At 45.8% G+C, this 21,275-nt stretch overlaps 1 protein-coding gene across 4 annotated transcripts in view; it reads left to right on the top strand.

The window, feature by feature from the left end:
• The window catches only part of TTLL5 (tubulin tyrosine ligase like 5), a 602,590-nt gene that overhangs the window by 61,395 nt on the left and 519,920 nt on the right, over window positions 1–21,275 (top strand). For 3 of the 4 annotated variants that reach the window (XM_033951293.1, XM_033951292.1, XM_033951290.1), the window contains exons 6-7: window positions 3,458–3,564; window positions 19,370–19,500. In XM_033951293.1, coding sequence (XP_033807184.1) covers window positions 3,458–3,564; window positions 19,370–19,500 — 238 coding nt within the window. The remainder of the gene's footprint in view (window positions 1–3,457; window positions 3,565–19,369; window positions 19,501–21,275) is intronic. The other variant, XM_033951294.1, reaches the window with a different exon arrangement.

Genomic DNA, 21,275 nt, shown 5'->3' with positions numbered 1-21,275 from the left:
CCCAAGTGATGGTGGTGGTGGCAGCCCACCTTTGGAAAGTTGGGGCTGTAAGTGCATCCCTACCTGGATGACTAGCTGATCTGGGCACACTCATTGACCAAGGGTATGCACACGATGGATCAGCTGATATGAATCCTGGAAGACCGGAATTGGATTGTGAATTACAGAAAGCCATTTGTCTGACTCAATCCCTGGAGTACCTGGGGGTCTTGTTGAACACGGCTGCTGATTGTGTCTGTCTTTCATACTCACGCAGACAGAAGCTTTGCACACAGATAACATGCCTCCTGACCAAGGCAGCTCTGTCAGTATGGGACTATTTTCAAGTTCTAGGTTCTATGGTAGCCACGATAGATGAGGTTCCTTGGGCGAGGGCCCACATACGTCCTCTTCAGCATGCATTACTTATGTGTTGGTCTCTGCAGACTCTACAGAAGTTTCTGTCTTGGATGCTGGAGGCCTGGACTAGCATGGACTGGTGGCTCCGCTCTTAGACCTTAACAAAGGGCATGCCCCTCCACATAGCATCCTGGGTAGTCGTTATGATGGACTCCAGTCTCCTTGGTTGGGAGCTCATTACAACCATCGGCTGATTCAAGGGCGTTGATCACCTACCCAGAGGAAGTAGTCGATCAACCGGCTGGAACTTCGAGCCATTCGGCTGGCTCTGCTGAAACTCCAGAAGACTCTGAAAGGCTAGGTGTCCCAGGTCTTCTCGGACAATGCTACAGCAGTGGCCTATGTCAACTTCTAAGGGGGCACCAAGATTACCCATCTGTATCTGGAAACCTGCTTGCTTTTCACAGAGTGCCCATCTGTGTCTGGAAACCCACTTGCTTTTCAGTTCATCTGCAGGCACTCTTGGCAGCACACGTAGCGGGAGTGGACAGTCTCCAAGCCGACTTTCTCAGCAGACCTTGAATCCAGAAGAGCTATGCTGTCGGTGATATTATTCCAAGCTATTGTTCATCACTGGGTTTGGCCACAATTCAATCTTATGGCTATGGCAAAGAACAAAAAGGCAGATAGGTTCTTTATTCGAAGATACGAGCCTGGGAGCACAGGTCTGGATTCTCTGGTCCATCCGTGGCCACAGAGTGTCTTTCCTCCTTGGTCCATGATAGGCCAAATCCTTCAAAGGATCACAAGTCATAAGGGGGAGGTCATTCTGGTAGCTCCAGACTGGCCACACAGACCGTGGTATGCAGGTCTGGAGTGTCTTCGGATGGGTCTTGATTCCGGCTACAAGTGCATCCAGACCTTCTTTCCCAGGGTGCCATACTCATAGAGGATTCAGATAGTTTTGCTCTTATGGTTTGGCTCTTGAACGTGAAGCGTTAGCGCATAAGGGGTACTTGGAAGTGGTTATTACCACTCTCTTCAAGTCTAAGAAAACAACAACAGTCTCGGCCTATGCTAAGGCGTGACAGACTTTCTAGCAGCGGTGTGCCCATGAACAGGTGGAGCCATTTTCAGCTCCGGTTTCTGTGGTGTTGGCTTTCATCCAAGCCAGCCTTTTTTTAAAAAAAATTCTTTATTCATTTTATATTTTACTTCAAGTGCACAACCTTGACAAGGGACTTACAGTGACTTCTCTTTGGGTCCAAGTTGCCAGGCTCTCTTTTTTTTTTTTTTTTTCCCCAGAGCTTGAGACTGAAGAACTACACTGATGTCTCATCCAGACATAGCCAGATTTTTGAAGGTTGTACTATGCATCAGATCTCCTTCATGGGATCTTAATGTGGTTCTGCAGGGCCTGAGTCAAGCTCCATTCGATCCGCTGAAGGAAGTGTTGCTGATGGATTTGATGCTCAAGACAGTTTTTCTGGTGGCTGTGACCTCAGCAAGACAGGTCTCAGAACTCTCTTTTGTGTAGGGAGCCTTTCCTTAAGATCTCTGATACTGGAGTCTCTTTATGTACCATTCCTTCCTTCCTTCCTGCCGAAAGTGGTTTTGGCGTTTCATGTCAGTCAGGAGGTTTGATTGCCAGCGTTCCAGTCCAAAGGTTCCAAGAAACAGGACTGGATTTTAAAGAAGTTGGATATAAGAATACTACTTTAATATCTGGAGGTCACTAACAAATTTAGGCTCTCTGACTATCTTTTTGAGCTGTCTAATCCAGCTAAGTGAGGTGCGCCACTTCCAAGGCCACAATTTCCAGGTGGATCTGAAGGGCCGTTTCATCAGCATACATTGTTTGTGGGAAACAGTCTCTTGTTTCTGTGAAGGTACATGCAACCAGAAGTGTAGCTTCGTCAAGGGCAGAAGCTAGGGCAGTCTTTCCAGCGGAGATTTGTAGGGCAGTGACTTGGTCCACTCTACGTACTTTTGCTAAGTTTTACAGAGTGGATGTGGCGGCAAGGGAGGACTCTACCTTTGGTGGTACATGCTGGCGCAGTCATCCCACCCTAGATTTCTGGGACTGCTTTTGTATGTCCTGCTTGTCCAGAATGACACACCTATTGCACTGGAAGAAGAGATTAAGTTCTTACCTTGCTAATAATATCTTTTCCAGTAGATAGGTATATCATTCTGGTCCCCTGCCCTATCATTTATTTCCTGTGCCTGCTTACTGTCTCTTTAAGAATGCTCTTCTCCAAGTCTGTCCTTTGGAGGCCAGTCAGCCCTTTGGGCTTACTATTTGGGGTTACTTTGGGGTTACTATTTGAGCTCCTTTGATGCTTCTGCTGACATGTTTGTTGCTCTGTTTGAATGCTCATAGTTCTTATTTATTAGTTTGGGAAGTTTTCCTCTAGCCCTGCTTCACCTAATTTCAGTTGAGCTCTTGCTTGCTTAGAGACTAACTGTAGGTGGCAGTAGAGCTCTCAGTAAAGTAAGAACATAAGAATAGCCTTACTGGGTCAGATCAATGGTCCATCAAGCCCAGTAGCCCGTTCTCACGGTGGCCAATCCAGGTCACTAGTACCTGGCCAAAATCCAAGGTGTACCAATATTCCATGCTACCAATACAGGGCAAGCAGTGGCTTCCTCCATGTCTAACTCAATAAAGGACTATGGACTTTTCCTCCAGGAACTTGTCCAAACCTTTCTTAAAACCAGCTATACTATCTACTCTTATGATATCCTCTGGCAATGCGTTCCACAGCTTAACTATTGTCTGAGTGAAAACAAATTTCCTCCTATTGGTTTTAAAACTTTTTCCATGTAACTTCGAGTGTCTCCTAGTTTTTGTAATTTTTGATGGAATGAAAAATCGATCCACTTGTACTCATTCTATTCCACTCAGGATTTTGTAGAATTCAATCATATCTCCCCTCAGCCGTCTCTTTTCCAAGTAAGTGGAATACAGACAAAATCCGGAGTGAATTCGTTCTGCAAAGGCTTGTGGCCATAGGGCGACTACCCACTTGTTCACACACATATCTACTGGAAAAGATATTAGCAAGGTAAGAACCTAATCTCTTTTTCTCCTTTCACACTCTCACTCTCTTGACAGGTTCATCCCAACAGCACAGACTTCCACCTGATGTGGACAGGAACACACCTAAAACCTTATCTTATGCGTAATTTATTGGAATTTCAGAAGGTGAACCACTTCCCCAGGTAATTGCAAACAACATGACCCATATCATATTGTTCTTTACATCAGTGGTTCCCAAACCTTGTCCTGGAGGCAATAAAAACTTACCTCTTCACCTAATTCCCTTGCCTTTCACCGTATGGTTAAAAAGAAATGAATACTGAAACTAGCTACTCTGTATATGTCGAGTTAGGATGAACACATTGTATTATAAGTACAGTATGGCAAATTGTAACCCGTTTGACTGTATATTATGTTATCCCAGGACAAGCAGGCAGCATAAGAACATCAGAAATGCCGCTGCTGGGTCAGACCAGTGGTCCATCACGCCCAACAGTCCACTCACGTGGCTGCCCCCAGGTCAAAGACCAGTGCCCTAACTTAAACCAGCCCTACCTGCATACGCTCCGGTTTAGCAGGAGCTTGTTTAACTTTGTCTTGAATCCCTGGAGGGTGTTTTCCCATATAACAGCCTCCGGAAGAGTGTTCCAGTTTTCTACCCCTCTCTGGGTGAAGAAGAACTTCCTTACGTTTGTACGGAATCTATCCCCTTTCAACTTTAGAGAGTGCCCTCTCGTTCTCCCTACCTTGGACAGGGTAAACAACCTGTCTTTATCTGCTAAGTCTATTCATTTCAGTATCCTAAATGTTTCTATCATGTCCCCTCAGTCTCCTCTTTTCAAGGGAGAAGAGGCCCAGTTTCTCTAATCTCTCGCTGTACGGCAACTCCTCCAGCCCCTTTATCATTTTAGTCGCTCTTCTCTGGACCCTTTCGAGTAGTACCGTGTCCTCCTTCACATACGGCGACCAGTGTTGGATGCAGTATTCCAGGTGAGGGCATACCATGGCCCGGTACAGTGGCATGATAACCTTTTCCGATCTATTCGTGATCCCATTCTTAATCATTTCTAGCATTCTGTTCGCCCTTTTCACCGCCGCCGTGCATTACGCAGACAGCTTCATCGACTTGTCGACCAGTACTCCTATGTCTCTCTCCTGGGTATCTCTCCAAGTACAGCCCCGGACATCCTGTATTCATGTATAAGATTTTTGTTACTGGCATGCATCACCTTACACTTATCCACGTTGAATCTCATTTGCCATGTCGTGGCCCATTTCTCAAGTGTGTTTAAGTCACGTTGCAAATCTTTGCAGCCCTCCTGCATCTTCACTACTCTGGATAACTTTGTATCGTCTGCACATGGATGATGTCGCCGATGGAGCCCTGGTACGGACACTTGAAAAGTGAATCCGAACTTTAAGTTTTAGAAAGTTTGCGATCATCCCGCACCGTGCAAGTGTCTTCCCACCTAACGTAGGCGCGCGGTCCCTCAGTTTCTTAGTTTCCGCGGAGCTAAGAATACGCGTCTCAATAGCTGTTGAAAATTTTTTTGCCTTCCCGCTCTTGCGTCAGTGACTTTTCAGTCATTTTCGTGTTATTCTTTATTTTTCTTTAGTTAGTTTACCTTCAGTTAAAAAAAAAAAAGAAAAATCTTTTTGTTTCTCTCTTGTGGGTTCGGCCTGGTGGGGCCTCTTGTACCACCTTGGCCTCTGGCTTCGATTTCGCCGAGGCGGTATTCCCGTCGATGTCACGCCCGCAGACGGGATTTATAAAGTGCAGTCACTGTGCTCGGCCCATCTCTGACTGACCCACATCGCTGGTGTCTTCAGTGTCTAGGGCCTGAGCACCTTCTGGAAACCTGTTCCCGGTGTTCTCTTCAGAAGAGGACTTCAAAAAACCGCCTTCTTCAACAGCAATGACTGTTCGGTGTCGCTATGGAGGGGGAGCCGACATTGCTACTGACACCGTTAGTGCCGACCAAGATGACATTGCGTATATCGACACCGGCAGAGACATCTCCAGTGTCGCAACCTCCAGTGGGTAAGCTGGGTAAGAAGCCTTTCCATACCCCATCTGGGAGTCCCATAAGCGCCCATCTGGGAGTCAGGTCATGCTGACCTCGAAAAAGTCCTATAAGCACTTGGTCCCAATCTCAGTGAGTGCCTCGACATTAGCTTCCTCATCACTGTGCTGGAATGCTGCACCAGTGGTACTGGCGAAAAAGCCAGCAGTACTGGCTTCTCTTCCTTAAGCAGAAAATTGACATTTTGCTTAGGGAGGAATTAGGTGAGCATTTTCAAATGCTGGTGTTGACTCAATTTATGGCCGTGTTGGCACAGACTCTCCAGGCCAGGTCGACACCGGCTCTCCAGGTGATGGTACAGTCTGAGCAAATTTTGACACTGACTGCACCTCAATTTGATGCTCCACTGGTGCGGAGACCATCGACATAGGAGTCGATCGATCCCACTCCATGGCTCCAGTCGTCTTCGATGCAAACATCCAGGGAGGCGACTCCGGTACGTCCCCGGAAGGCCACTAGTAAGACTAAGCATCTTGAGGCTACGACACCAGGTCTTCGACACCGTCCCCTTTTTATCCATGATTCGGACTTATTGGGGGACTTGGAGCAGGAACCACTCTCTTTTGATGATGAGGATTCTTTGGATTCAGCTTCACCTCAACATTCTCTGCAAGGTCCTACTTTGGAGCAGTCCTCTTTTTCAGGTTTCTTCGCCATATGACTGAAACATAGAAACATAGAAGATGACGGCAGATAAGGGCCATAGCCCATCAGGTCTGCCCACTCTACTGACCCACCCCCAAGTCTACTATCCTAGGGATCCCACTCCTGGTGACAGGTTCCCTTGGCTTAACCCTCTAAGGGATCCCACATGGGCATCCCATTTGCTCTTAAATTCTTGCACGCTGGTTGCCTTGATCACCTGCACCGGGAGCTCGTTCCAAGGATCAACCACTCTCTCGGTGAAGAAATATTTCCTGGTGTCGCCATGAAATTTCCCGCCCCTGAGTTTGAGCAGATGCCCTCTTGTGGCTGAGGGTCCTTTGAGAAAGAGAATCTCTTCTTCCATCTCGATATGGCCGGTAATATACTTAAACGTCTCGATCATGTCTCCTCTCTCCCTACGTTCCTTGAATGAGTACAGCCGCAAATTTTTCAGCCTTTCCTCGTACGATAGATCCTTGAGCCCCGAGACCATCCTGGTGGCCATCCGTTGCACCGACTCTACTCTCAGCACATCTTTTCGGTAGTGTGGCCTCCAGAATTGCACACAGTATTCCAAATGAGGCCTCACCATGGTTCTGTATAATGGCATTATGACTTAAGGCTTCTGGCTGACGAAACTCCTGCGGATGCAACCTAACAACTGTCTTGCCTTAAATGAAGCCTTCTCCACATGATCAGCAGTTTTCATGTCTGCGCTGATGATCACTCCCAAATCTCGTTTTGTTCAAGTTCTAGCTAAGGTCTCACCATTCACGGTGTAAGTTCTGCATGGATTTCTGCTGCCGAGGTGCATGATCTTGCATTTCTTAGCATTGAAGCCCAGCTGCCAGGTCGAGGACCAAAGCTCCAACAAATGTAGGTCTTGTGTCATACTATCGGGTGAATTGCCATCTCTCACTATATTGCATAGTTTGGCGTCGTCAGCGAATAACGTTACCTTACCTTGAAGCCCCTGAGTTAGGTCACCTATGAATATGTTGAAAAGGAGCGGGCCCAAAACTGAGCCCTGCGGTACTCCACTGGTCACCTCCGATGTTTTAGAGAGGGTACTGTTAACTACCACCCTCTGAAGTCTGCCACTCAGCCAGTCATTGACCCATGTAGTTAATGTTTCTTCCAGCCCCATAGATTTCATCTTGCTCAACAGCCTGCGATGTGGGACACTATCGAAAGCTTTGCTGAAGTCTAGGTATACGACGTCCACGGATTCTCCCAAGTCTTAACTGTTTTGTTACCCAGTCAAAGAAGCTGATGAGATTGGATTGGCAGGACCTACCCTTGGTGAATCCGTGTTGACTGGGATCCCGTAGATTCTCCTTATCCATGATTGCGTCTAATTTACGTTTGATTAGTGTTTTCCATGAGTTTGCATACTATTGATGTGAGATTCACCGGTCTGTAGTTTGCAGCCTCTGCCCTGCAACCCTTTTTGTGCAGTGGAACGACGTTAGCTGTTTTCCAGTCTATGGGGACTCTCCCCGAACTTAGGAAGAGATTGAAGAGTCCTGATAGCGGTTCTGCCAGGACATCACGCAGCTCACTGAACACCCTGGGGTGTAGATTGTCCGGTCCCATGGCTTTGTTCACCTTGAGTCTTGCCAATTCGTAGTAGACGTTGCCAGGTGTGAACTCGAAATTCTGAAACGGGTCTTCCACGCTGGGCCTTGCCTGCAACTGTGGACCGTGCACCGGTGCTTCGCAGGTGAAGACCGACCAGAAGTATTCATTCAGTAGTTCTGCTTTATCGGAATCTGATTCTGCGCAGTTCCCATCTGGTTTTCTAAGGCGTACTATCCCGTCTGTGTTCTTTTTCCTATCACTAATATACCTGAAGAAGGATTTGTCCCCTTTCTTCAAGTTCTTTGCCAGAGTCTCTTCCACTCGAAGTTTGGCCTCACTGACTGCCGTTTTGACTGTTGCAGACCTCGCCCTATGTTCTAGTTTAGCTTCCCTAGTCTCCGTTCGTTTGTAGGAAATAAATGCTTTTTTCTTCTCCTTGACGAGGTGCGAGATTTCTGCGGAGTACCATTGGGGTTTGTTGTTTCTCCGCCGTTTGTGTACTGATTTAATGTAGAGGCTTGTCGCTTCATGTATGGTAGATTTCAGGGATGACCACATAGCTTCCACATCATTGGTCGTAGCTTGGTTCTGCAGTGTATGGTGGACGAAATTTCCCATACGTTCGAAGTCAGTGCCTCGGAAGTTGAGTACTTTTGTTTTCGTGTTTGATCTAGGGAAACCTTTCCTGAGGTAGAACCACACCATGTTGTGGTCGCTGGAGGCTAGCGTATCTCCTACCGAGACCTTCGAGACGCTATCCCCGTTCGTGAGTACCAGGTCCAGGATCGCCTGGGCCCTAGTGGGTTCCAATACCATTTGTTTGAGTCGTGCTCCCTTTATGGATGTTAACAGTCTCCTGCTGCCTCTGGTTGTTGCTGAGTATGAGTTCCTATCTGCATCAGGCATGTTGAAGTCCCCTAGCAGAACAGCGTATCCCCGTAGAGTGATATTTGTCTTCAATTAATTCGGAGTCTTTGTCTTCCAGTTGTCTTGGAGTTCTATATACTAAACCAAGATACAGGCTTTTTTCCCTGCCTCTGGCCAGGTTCACTCAGACGGATTCCCTGGTGTACTTGACATCTGTGATTCTGGTAGTTTTGATATCTTCTTTAATGTATAGTGCCACCCCTCCCCCTGACTTTCCCTCTCTGTCCTGACGAAATAAGTTGTATCCCGGTATAGCCATATCCCACCCATGAGAGTCTGTGAACCAAGTTTCGGATATTGCCACCACGTCAAGGTCGGCATTCATTATTTCGGTCTCTAATTCTAGAATTTTATTGCCTAAACTGTGTGCATTAACATACATAACCCTCCATTCTCCGTGATTGCTAAGTCATAGAAACATAGAAAAAGACGGCAGATTAGGGCCGCAGCCCATCTAGTCTGCCCACCCTAATGACCCTCCCCTATTTAGCTCTGTGCAGAGATCCCACATGACGATCCCATTTCTTCTTAAAATCAGGCACACTGCTTGCCTCCATCACCTGAAGTGGAAGTCTATTCCAGCGATCAACCACTCTTTCGGTGAAAAAGTATTTCCTGGTGTCGTCGTGCAATTTCCCGCCCCTGATTTTCCATGGATGTCCTCTTGTTGCCGTCGGACCTTTGAAAAAGAAGATATCTTCTTCTACCTTAATACGGCCCGTGAGGTATTTGAACGTCTCGATCATGTCTCCCCTCTCTCTGCGTTCCTCGAGTGAATATAGCCATAATTTATCCAGCCGTTCTTCGTTCGGGAGATCCTTGAGTGCCGAGACCATCCGGGTAACCATTCGCTGGACTGACTCAAGCCTCAGTACATCCTTGCGGTAATGAAGCCTCCAGAATTGTACGCAGAATTCCAGATGGGGCCTCACCATGGATCTATACAACGGCATAATGACTTCAGGCTTGCGGCTGACGAAACTTCTACGTATACATCCTATGATTTGCCTAGCCTTAGATGAAGCCCGCTCCATTGATTGGCAGTCTTCATGTCTTCACTGATGATTACCCCTAAGTCCCATTCTGCAACAGTCCTTGCTAGGATCTTGCCATTTAGGGTGTAAGTCTCGCATGGATTTTGACTGCCAAGGTGCATGACTTTGCATTTCTTGGCATTGAAACTCAGTTGCCAGGTCCTAGACCATTGCTCCAATAGGAGTAGGTCGTGTTTCATATTGTCCGTTGTGCTCTTGCTTGTTATATTACACAGTTTGGCGTCATCGGCGAATAATGTTATTTTACCGCGAAGCCCCTCAGCCAAGTCCCTTATAAAGATATTAAAAAGGATCGGGCCCAAGACCGAGCCCTGCGGCACTCCGCTGATCACTGCCGTCGTTACGGAGGGGGTGCCGTTCACCACCACCTTCTGAAGCCTACCACCAAGCCAGTCCCCAACCCATTTTGTCAAAGTGTCACCTAATCCTATAGAACTCATTTTGCACAACAACCTGCGGTGTAGGATACTATCAAATGCTTTGCTGAAGTCCAAGTATACAATGTCCAAGGACTCTCCAACATCAAGCTTCCCCGTCACCCAGTCAAAGAAGCTGATCAAGTTGGATTGGCAGGATTTCCCCTTGGTAAATCCATGTTGACGGGGATCCCGTAGATTCTCCACATCCAGGATCTTATCTAATTGGTGTTTGATTAGAGTTTCCATTAGTTTGCTCACTATTGATGTGGGGAGTTTCCCACCTGGGGTAGTGTGACTCCTAGAGTATTGTTTGCAATGGGGGCACTTACTTTGAACTTAGAATCGGAGTTTCGACTCACCTCATCAGGATCGTTCCTTACTGCACTTGTATCTGAGTGGGTACCCTCCCCCGAATTACCTAGTTTAAAGTCCTACGAAGCAGGCGGGCTAGTCGGTGTCCAAAGACGTGCTTACCCCTGCTGGTCAGATGGAGTCTGTCTGGTCCCTGAAGTCCTTGCAACGCCTCTCCATGGTTCAGGAATCCGAAGTTCATTTCCTGGCACCATCCTTGAAGCCACTCATTAGTCCTCAGTATACGCTCATCCCTGGCACTTCCTTTGCCTCTAACTGGGAGGATCGAGGAGAAGACCATCTGTGCTCCTGTCTGCTTCAGCCTCTCACCCAGGGCTCCAAAGTCTCTAGTTATGTTCTCCGGGGTGTTCTTAGCAGTGTCATTTGTGCCAATGTGGATGAGGACCATGGGGAAGTGATCTTGGGGCTTGAGAAGTCTATCAAGACAGGCGGTGACATCTCGGACCCTGGCTCCAGGCAGACAGCAAACCTTCCTAGACTGCATATCCGGTCTGCAGATTGGTCCTTCGGTGCCCCTCAGCATAGAGTCCCCAATGACTGTTACTCTGCGCTTCTTTGGGAGGAGACGATCAGTTGTCCCCGGAGTTGGAGCCGTGCGTTGGACTACCTCCTGCTCCTCCTCCATGTCGACATCTTCTACCTGTAGGATCTGGAATCTGTTCCTCAGGGTGAGTTGTGGTGTGGATGTAAAGCTGCCCTGTTGGTGAGAAAAAGAAGAAGAGGGTGAAGAGATTGAAAGAGGGGGGTGGGATCTCCGGTGTTTGCCCGTGGAGGAGGTCACCAGCTGCCAGGAATCAGCGTCTCCAGCCATCTCCTGTACCCCAATTGTTGGTTTCAAAGCTGGTGATTTGGGTGTCTCGAGGGAGGACATGTCTTGGGCCAGCTCGGTGATTTGGGACAGCTCCTGGATGACTCCGTCAATGTAGGCCTCATCCTCTTGGATGCTTCTCAGGCGTTTCACCTCCTCCCTGAGACTCCTAAGTTCCTGCATGATGTCTCCGTCTAGCTGGTCGACCTCCTCTGTCTGTGTAGAGACTGTGGAGAACAGGGAGGGGGGAGGGGGATGATCTCGGTCTGCACGGAGACCTCTGCCCACAGTCCTGGGTCCTCCTCCTTCTGCACGCATAACGTGGTCACCCCCTGGTTCCCCCCAGTTACCGAACAGTTGATCTTTATTGCAGACATGGTTATGGCAGGGAGAACAAGAAGCGCCAAGTTGTAGCTGAGGTCTGCCTGATAGTGAGTAAGTTAGAGAGTTAGAAGAAATATCTGTCTGTGAGTCAGAATGAGAGATTGAAAGATCAGAGAGAGAGTTTGAAAGATTAGGGTATTTGAGAGGGTGTCTGCCTGAGGGTTAGGGTGAAAGTTTAGCATAAAGTTTAAAGAATAGGGTAAAGATTAGTCTCTTCGCAAAGGCTCTTCGCAAAGGCGCTCTCGCTAAGGCGAGCACCTTTGCCGCTCGCCGAATGGCTGCGCGCCGTTGGCTCGTCCCCTTTTATGGGGGGAGTTTGGCTGGTGATGTCGGAGGTGGGCGGTGTTAGCTCTCGCCTCTTCCCCTGCTAGCACCGCCTTCTCTGCTCCTCTCTCCGCTCCTTCCTGCTAGCACACTCTCTGCTCCGCTCACTGTTCTACCATGTGCTCAGGACTAGGTACAGCTCCTACAGTCTCCCTTCGGCTAGTCTTGCACTGTGGACTCTCTGCCGTTGGCTCGTCCCCTTTTATGGGGGAAGTTTGGCTGGTGGGCGGAGTTAGCTCTTGCCTCTTCCCCTGCTAGCACTGCCTTCTCTGTTCCTCTCTCCGCTCTTTCCATTCCACTGAAGATCATTCCATTCTTCCTAAAGATCTGCTAAAGCTTCCACTACATGACATCTTGAGAGAGACTTTCTATAAGAATTTGGAAACTCCTCTCTCTATTCCAGTGGCTCCTAAAAAGTTGGACTCCTTGTACAGAGTGGTTCCTCTTCCAGGTTTTGCAAAACCTCAATTCCTTCATGAATCTTTGGTAGTAGAATCCACATTAAAGAAGTCTTCAGGAGCTATTGTTTATATTTCTGTCCCTCCTGGCAGAGAGGGTAGGGCGATGGACAAATTTGGCAAATGCCTTTATCAGAAGTCTTATGTTGGCCAACCGAGCTGGAAATTACAATTTTCATTTTTTGTTTTATTTGAAACTCCTAATAAAACAATTTTCAGCTTTTCAAAAGTACATTCCCTCACGCAAGTCACCAGCTTTCCAACAGCTCATTGCTTCTACTTTCCAACTGCGGAAGTATATGGTCCGCACTACCTATGACACCTTTGAGCTCACCTCATGTGCAGCAGCCATGTTGGTGGCTAAGTGACGCTTGACGTGGCTTCGTGTTGCTGAGCTTGATGTTAATCACTAAGATCGGTTGGCCAACGCTCCCTGCCTGGGAGAGGAGCTTTTTGACCCATCTATGGACACGGCCACTCAGAAGCTCTCTGCCCATGAGACCCGTTGGGACACATTGATCAAGCCGAAAAAGAAGCCTCCACCTCCTCGAGCTTTCCGACCTGTTTCATACTTATCAGCGCAGGTATACTGCTAAATTGTACTGCTATACTGCTGTAACTTCACTGTAAATGTACAGTCTCTTAACCTGTAAACCGCTCTGAACTGTTTTGTGGTATTGCGGTATACAAAAATAAAGTTATTATTATTATTAAATCTGCTCCTCCTCAGCCTAGGAAGCAGAAGCAACAATCATGTTAACAACCTAAACAGCAACAGGCTATGCAGCAAAAGCCTACACAGCCTTCTTGACGTGTTTCTCAGGAGCATAGCCACCGTTCCTATTCTTCAGCTTCTCCCACAGCCGATCGGAGGACGGCTTCAACATTACATCAATCATTGGGAGCTCATCACCACAGATCTTTGGGTTCTAGACATCATACGACAGGGGTATGCTCTCCATTTTCATACTTTGCCTCCGGATCATCCTCAAGAGAGTCTATTTTGGATCATGCACAGTCTTCTCTTCTTCTTCAGGAGATTCAATCCCTCTTCCTCCTAAATGCCATCGAGGAAGTTCCTCTCGACAACATCAGGATTTCTACTCTTGTTATTTCTTGATTCCCAAAAAGACGGGAGGACTGCGACCCATTCTGGATCTCGGAGATCTCAACATATTTCTCATCAAGGAGAAATTCCGGATGCTCTCCCTCACCCTGCTTTATCCTCTGCTGGATCAGAATGACTGGCTATGTTCTTTGGATCTCAAGGAAGCCTATACTCGTATTCCAATTCATCGAGCTTCCCGAAAATATCTCCGCTTCCAAGTGAATCAATGTCACTATCGGTACAAAGTCCTTCCGTTTGGCCTGGCTTCTTCTCTACGAGTCTTCATGAAGTGTCTGATTGTAGTGGCTGCATCTCTCTGATCCCACATTCTTCAAATCTTTCCTTACCTGGATGACTGGTTGATCAAAGCTTTTACGACTCAGGACGTAGTTCTGGAAACATCTCAGACCATCACCTTTCTTCAAGCTATGGGATTCGAAGTCAGTTTCCCCAAATCCAACCTCATTCCGTCTCAACGCCTTCAGTTCATTGGGGCTATTCTGGATACTGTTCTCATGAGAGCATTTCTCCCTCCAGATCAGCTGTCTGCTCTCTTCAGCCTCTGTCAGCAGATGTTCACTGTTCTGACCCTCTCTGCAAGACGTATGATGGTTCTTCTTGGCCATATGGCTTCCACAGTGCATGTCATACCACTGGCAAGGCTACATCTTCGCACTCCGCAGTGGACTCTTGCTTCCCAGTGGTCTCAAGCGACAGATCGTCTTTCACAGCATATCTCAGTCACATCATCTCTTCTGCAGTTACTTCAAAGGTGGATGACCTCCTCCAATCTATCCAGAAGTCTCCTTTTCCACTTGCCTCCTCATCTCAAAGTGATCACGACAGACGCATCTCCTTATGCTTGGAGAGCACATATGGACAGCCTTCAAACCCAGGATCATTGGTCCACCAGGGAATGGAAATTTCACATCAATTTCCTAAAATTCAGAGCGATGTATTATGCCTTCAAGTCCTCCTCCTTCACACAGACAACCAAGTAACAATGTACTGCATAAACAAGCAAAGAGGTACAGGCTCTCTCCTATTCCAGGAAGCACAGAAAATCTGGCTTTGGACAACAGCTCGCAATCTTTTCTTAAAGGCCATCTAAATTCAAGGGGAGAAGAATTCCCTAGCAGACAACCTCAGCAGAATTCTACAACCTCACAAATGGACTCTCAACTCTGCAGCTTTTCATCCAATCTTTGCTCAATGGGGCACTCCACAAGTGGACTTATTTGCAGCTCCCCACAATCACAAGGTGCCCCAGTTCTGCTCCAAACTATACTCTCCTTACCATCTGGAAGCAGGTGCCTTTCTTCTGAACTGGACGAACATGTTTCTCTACGCATTTCCGCCCACTCCTCTCATACTCAAAAACTCTGTTCAAACTCAAACGAGAGTCAGTCACAATGATTCTCGTTGCTCCTCGGTGGCAGAGGCAGCATTGCTCCTCGGTGGCACAGGCACCCCTTCTACTTCAACTCAGCTCCAGAGAGCCAGTACCTTTGCAAATTTTCCTGCTCTGCTTACGCAGCATCAGGGATCTTCAATGGAGATCAAGCAGAAAAATTAACATCCATGGAAGTGAGCCTTGAAGACGTATGCAGGCAGATAGGAAAATTAAAAACTGACAAATCCCCGGGTCCGAATGGAATCCATCCAAGGGTTCTGAAGGAACTAAAGGAGGAAATTGTGGAACTACTGCAGCAAATTTGCAATGAGTTTGACCTCGGTTCCAGGGAAAATGGCTGAAACACTGATAAAAGAAAACATCGATGAACATTTTGAAAGAAACGAACTTCTGATAACCAGCCAACGTGGTTTCTGCAAGGGGAGATCATGCCTAACGAACTTATTGCACTTCTTCGAAGGAATTAACAAACGGATGGACAGGGCTTAGAGCACGCAAGATGATAGCTTAATCGCGGAGCTCCTCAAGCCCCGGCAACAAATTGAAAGAAAAGAGTTTCACGGACCTTGCCCCTCTAATAAAAAGCGCTGTAAATTCGTTTGGAGATGGCAACAACGTGGCAGGGAAAAGCTAAGAAGCCGAGTACGTCGGGTGTGACTGCTAAAAGATCAAAAATTACTCAGCTGACTCCAACAAAGGTGCTGATCCCGAGTGATGAAGAGGATGTGCTAGGAAAGGCAGATATTATGGCGGAGTTGTTTAAAATACAGCTGATGATACAGGATAATACCAATAAAATCATGGAGGTAAAGGAGGAAGTTGTCAGCCTAAAACAACAGATGTAGATAGTGGATCAGAGAATGCTGCTGATTGAAGATAGAGTTGAGCAGGTGGAAACTATAACAAAAAAATGTGAAACTGAGAGACAGGCTGTGGAGTTACTGAAAAATCAACTTATTGATATGGAGAATAGAGAAAAGAGGAAAAATATAAGACTTCAGGGTTTAGCTGAGAATTTGGAAGGTGGAGATGCAGTACAATTTCTAGAGACATTACTGCCTAAGCTGCTTCAGTTAAATTCTAAATGGCAGTTAGAAATAGAATGGGCATACAGCCTTTTCAAAAGGCTTTCGACAAGGTGCCACATGAAAGGCTGCTTAGGAAGCTGTGGAACCACGAGGTGGGAGGGGATGTGCACAGATGGATCAAGCACTGGTTGTCGGGTAGACTGCAGAGGGCCAATATTCTGACTGGCGGGGAATCACGAGCGGTGTGCCACAGGGATCGGTGCTGGGGCCGTTACTCTTCAACATATTTATCAATGACCTGGAAAAGGAGGCAAAGTACGAGGTTATAAAATTTGCAGATGATACCAAACTGTGCGGCAGAGTTAGGTCCAGGGAGGAGTGTGAGGACCTGCAAAGGGACCTGGACAAGCTGGAAGACTGGGCAAACAAATGGCAAATGCGCTTTAACGTGGAAAAATGCAAGGTCATGCATATAGGGAAAAAGAACCCGTTGTTCAACTACAAATTGTGGGGGGGGGCATTGTTGGGAGACAGCAGACTTGAAAGAGACTTGGGTGTGCTGGTGGATGCATCACTGAAACCATCTGCACAGTGCGCAGCAGCCTCGAAAAAAGCCAACAGGATGCTGGGCATCATAAAGAGGGGCATAACAACCAGGACGCGGGAAGTCATCATGCCATTGTATCGAGCGATGGTGCGTCCACATCTGGAATACTGCGTTCAGTATTGGTCGCCGCACCTCAAGAAAGACATGGCGGTACTTGAGAGAGTCCAAAGGAGAGCAACAAAACTGGTAAGAGGGCTGGAACACTGCCCATACGCCGAGAGGTTGGATAGGCTGGGGCTCTTCTCTCTGGAAAAAAGGAGGCTCAGGGGAGATATGATAGAGACCTTCAAGATCATGAGGGGCATAGAGAGGGTGGATAGGGACAGATTCTTCAGACTGAGGGGGACAACAGGTACGAGGGGGCATTCGGAGAAACTGAAGGGAGATAGGTTCAAAACAAATGCAAGGAAGTTTTTCTTCACCCAAAGGGTCGTGGACACTTGGAATGCGCTACCGGAGGAAGTGATCAGGCAGAGTACGGTGCAGGGATTCAAACAGGGATTGGACGGATTCCTGAGGGATAAAGGGATCGTGGGATACTGAGAGAGGTGCTGGGATGTAACACAAGTATAGAAAGCTAACCAGGTAATAAGTATAGAAACCCAACCAGGTCGTGCATGTGCAAGACCGGAGGGTTAGGACTTTGATGGGAAGATAGGACTTTAATGAGAAACCAAGGTGGCAAGGGGCCCCTTCTGGTGATTCAGACAGGTCGTGACCTGTTTGGGCCGCCGCGGGAGCGGACTGCTGGGCAGGATGGACCTATTGTCTGACCCGGTGGAGGCACTGCTTATGTTGTTATGTTCTTATGTGGACAGGGAAAAGGATGGATTAGAATTTTTAAATTTAATTATTGGACCTAGGGTTCCGGTTTATATAAAAAGAAGTTTAGAAATGCCGATATCTCTAAAAGAATTAGAAACAGCTTTGAAATCTCTTAGAGTTGGATCCGCTTCAGGTGGTGATGGTTTTACAGTAGAATTTTATAAAACATTCCAAATTCTTCTTTTACCTCATTTGTTAAATTTATATCAGTCACAACTTACTAAGGATTGTATTACAGGTACTATGGCTGAATCATTAACTATTGTTTTGCCTAAGCCAAATAGAGATCCTACTTTGGTTTCAAACTACAGGCCTATCTCTTTAATAAATGTAGATGGTAAACTTTTGGCTAAGATATTGGCTTTGCGCTTAGCCAAGGCTCTCCCTTATATTATTGATATGCACCAAACAGGATTTGTTGCTAAAAGACATTCATCTAATAACTCTAGATTAGCACAGTTTGAGTTGGGTGCTTCTTATGTTTTTGATGCCAGGTATGTTCCCTTGTGGACTTCGGCCCATGTTTCTGATGCCAGGTATGCTCTCTTGTGGACTTCGGCCCAGTCTGTGGCTGCTTGCCATACCCTGTGGCTTCGGGCATGGTTGGCGGATAGGGCATCCAAGGCTGAGCTGATGAAATTCCCCTTTCGGGGGGTCGGTCTTGTTTGGAAAGGATTTGGACAAGTTGGTCCAGATCTTCACTGATTCTAAAGTGCCTCATTTGCCTGAAGATTGAGCTAGGCCACTGGTGTGGGGTGGTGCTACTTGAGGGCATTTGTGTGATTTCCACAGGCTCCACCCTGGTCGAGGTGCCACTTCCTTTCCGGCCTCCGTGGTCTGATCTGGACAATTTCTTTGATGTGAGTGTGGAATTGGTATGTTTGCATGTCTTCAGCCTAGGTAATTTCTGCTTGGCTATTCATCAGACTGATTGTAGATGGGACTGTCTACAAAGACAGACAAGAGCCCTGACCTCACTAATGGCATTCCGGAGAGCGGTGAAGACCTTCCTCTTCAGCTGAATAGACACTAGCATTCAGACTCCCTTTATATCGTTCCCTCTTATATACACCATGTTTTGTAACCAGTCCTGTCATTAAGATAGGCACGGGGGATCTCTTAGAGAGAGGAAGAGATAATGGCTACTGTGGATGGGCCATTTGACCTTTATCTGCCATCATGTTTCTATGTGTATGTTCTTTGTTGTAATCCGTTCTGAGCTCCCGGGAGAACGGGATAGAAATCAAAATAAATAAATAAACTGCACAGCCCATTTGTACTGCACCCAAAAGTCTCCACCTGCTGACAGAGAAGCGTAAACCCATCTGTTCTGTGCCGGTCTAGAGGGAATAAAAGAGAGAAAATTTCTCCTTTCACTTCCATCTTAGCTCTAATGGTAGTTTGTTTCACGGCTATGGACCCAGCTCCCACAATATCTAATTGCACTGCCTGAGAATTGCTATTTTCAACAACAAATCATTTTGTGAGTGCAATAAATAATAATAAATAATAATTTATTTTTATATACCACCTAACCAGCAGTTCATAGCGGTTTACACAATTAGGTACTCAGCATACAATATAATAAGAAGAGCATACATAATAAAATCAGAGTAACTAATACAAGCAGAGGCCCCCCTTAATGAAAATTTCATTTGGGCAAAAAACATCTATGCTGTCAACCATTGCATTTCAGTCATAAGAATAACCTTACTGGGTCAGACCAATGGTCCATCTAGCCCAGTATCCCGTCTTCACGGAGGCCAATCCAAGACATAAGTACCTGACAAAAACTCAGAGTAGCAGCATTCCATGCTACTGTCCCATGTCAGTCTCAACAGCAGACTATAGACTTTTATTGCATTCAAAATAATTTTAACTTCAATGTTTTATATCATTTGAAGCCCGGTCAGACTTTCTCTTGTACTTTTTTGTCCCTGGGATCCAGATCCTATGAACTGACCCGAAAGGACCGACTGTATAAGAACATCAATCGCATGCAGCAGGCACATGGCTTCAAAAACTTCCATCTCCTTCCCCAAACCTTCATCTTGCCAATAGAATACCAGGAACTCAATAGTAAGTGGTTTGGAGACTGTATACTATCACTACTAATTATTTCTAGAGCACTACCAGATGTATGTAGTTCTGTACAGAGTCACGAAGGAAACAGACCCTGCTCGAAAGAGCTTAGAATCTAAACAGACAAGACAGACAAACAAGATGCCAGGGAGGGGGGGATATAGTTAGTGGAGATGGTTAATCTGCCGGTTAGGGTGTCGTAGAGGCTGTTTATTAGTTTGACATAGAAAGTGTTGTCATATGTCCAAAATCTGTGTCCAGGAGGGAGGCTGGTGTGTGTCTGTGGTGGCCCACAGGGACTTTTAATGTTTCCTTCTTTTCTGGCCCATTATGGATTACATGTGTGGTGCTGCCCTTCAGTGTCATCAGTGGAGGTCCAAAATGTCCACTTTCAATGATACTTTGAGATGAGCTTGTCATCAAAGATGGGCACTTGGGTTTTCTTTTTTTTTTTTTTTTTAATATTTTATTTATAAATTTTTCATTCTTACAATAATTTTAATTGTACATAAAAACTTCAAATAATACATGAAAAATTGTGATTACAAATAATTCATTTATCACATAAAATATATCCCTCCCATTTTTTCCAATACTTAAATCCATATATAATATAATATACATTCCCCTCCCTTCCCCATTCTAATATAATCATTATTGTGTTAATTTATTTATTAATTTTCTATTCTTACATCAATTAATTCGCATATAATATAATTAATTATTTCATAACACTTGTAATTACAATCAATATATCATATCATATATAATAAATCCAAAAATTATATAAGTCCCTCCCCAATCCTATATATCTATTACAAATGTGCTAAGAAATCTGATCAGTAGAATAATTAGTCAATGGTTGCCATATTTTCTTAAAATTATGAAGATTCCCTTGTTGTAATGCTATTATTTTTTCCATTTTGTATATATGACAGACATAGTTCCACCAGAATGTATAATTTAATTTGGTATAGTCCTTCCAGTTTTGAGTTATTTGTTGCATGGCGACTCCTGTCAATATTAATAGCAGCTTATTATTATTTGCTGAGATCGGACTCTGAGTTCTCATTGCAGTGCCAAATAGTATGGTGTCATATGAGAGTCCTACATGATTTTCTAATAACTTATTAATTTGGGGCCAAATTAAATTCCAAAAGGCATTTACACAGGGACAGAAAAAAATTAAATGATCTAGCGTCCCTATTTCTATTCTACAATGCCAGCATCTATTGGATCTAGTACTATCTATCTTTTGCAGGCGCGTAGGGGTCCATAACACTCTATGTAACAAGAACATCCATGTTTGATTCATAGATGCTGACCTTGTAGACCTTAATCTCCAGGACCAAAATCGTGGCCATTGAGAAGCAGAAATTGTCTGTCCAATCTCAATACTCCAAATATCCCTAAGTCCAGTTTTCTTTTTTTTATTTAAAAATCCATATAACAATTTATACCATTTTGCGGATTGGTGACCCAAAAAATCCGCCTGGAAACATAAAACCTGCAGACTATATTGAGTATTAAGATCTTTCCAGTCAGGGAACCCTGCCTGAATGGCCTGCTTCAATTGCATCCATTTAAAATAATGTGTTTTATTTAATCCAAATTTATTTTGCAATTGTGAAAAACTAAGCATTGATCCTTCTGAAATGACATCATTCAATGTTCGTATACCTTGGCACTTGGGTTTTCAATGAAGCAGGCTATTCAGGAGGGATTCCCTGAATGGAAAAATCTTAGCAATCAGTAGAGTCTGGAATTCTTAT

The sequence above is a fragment of the Geotrypetes seraphini genome, chromosome 7 (genome assembly GCF_902459505.1).
Source record: "Geotrypetes seraphini chromosome 7, aGeoSer1.1, whole genome shotgun sequence".
Taxonomy (NCBI): Eukaryota; Metazoa; Chordata; class Amphibia; order Gymnophiona; family Dermophiidae; genus Geotrypetes; species Geotrypetes seraphini.
Note: the sequence above shows the minus strand (reverse complement) of the source record. Positions and strands in the feature narration are given on the sequence as shown.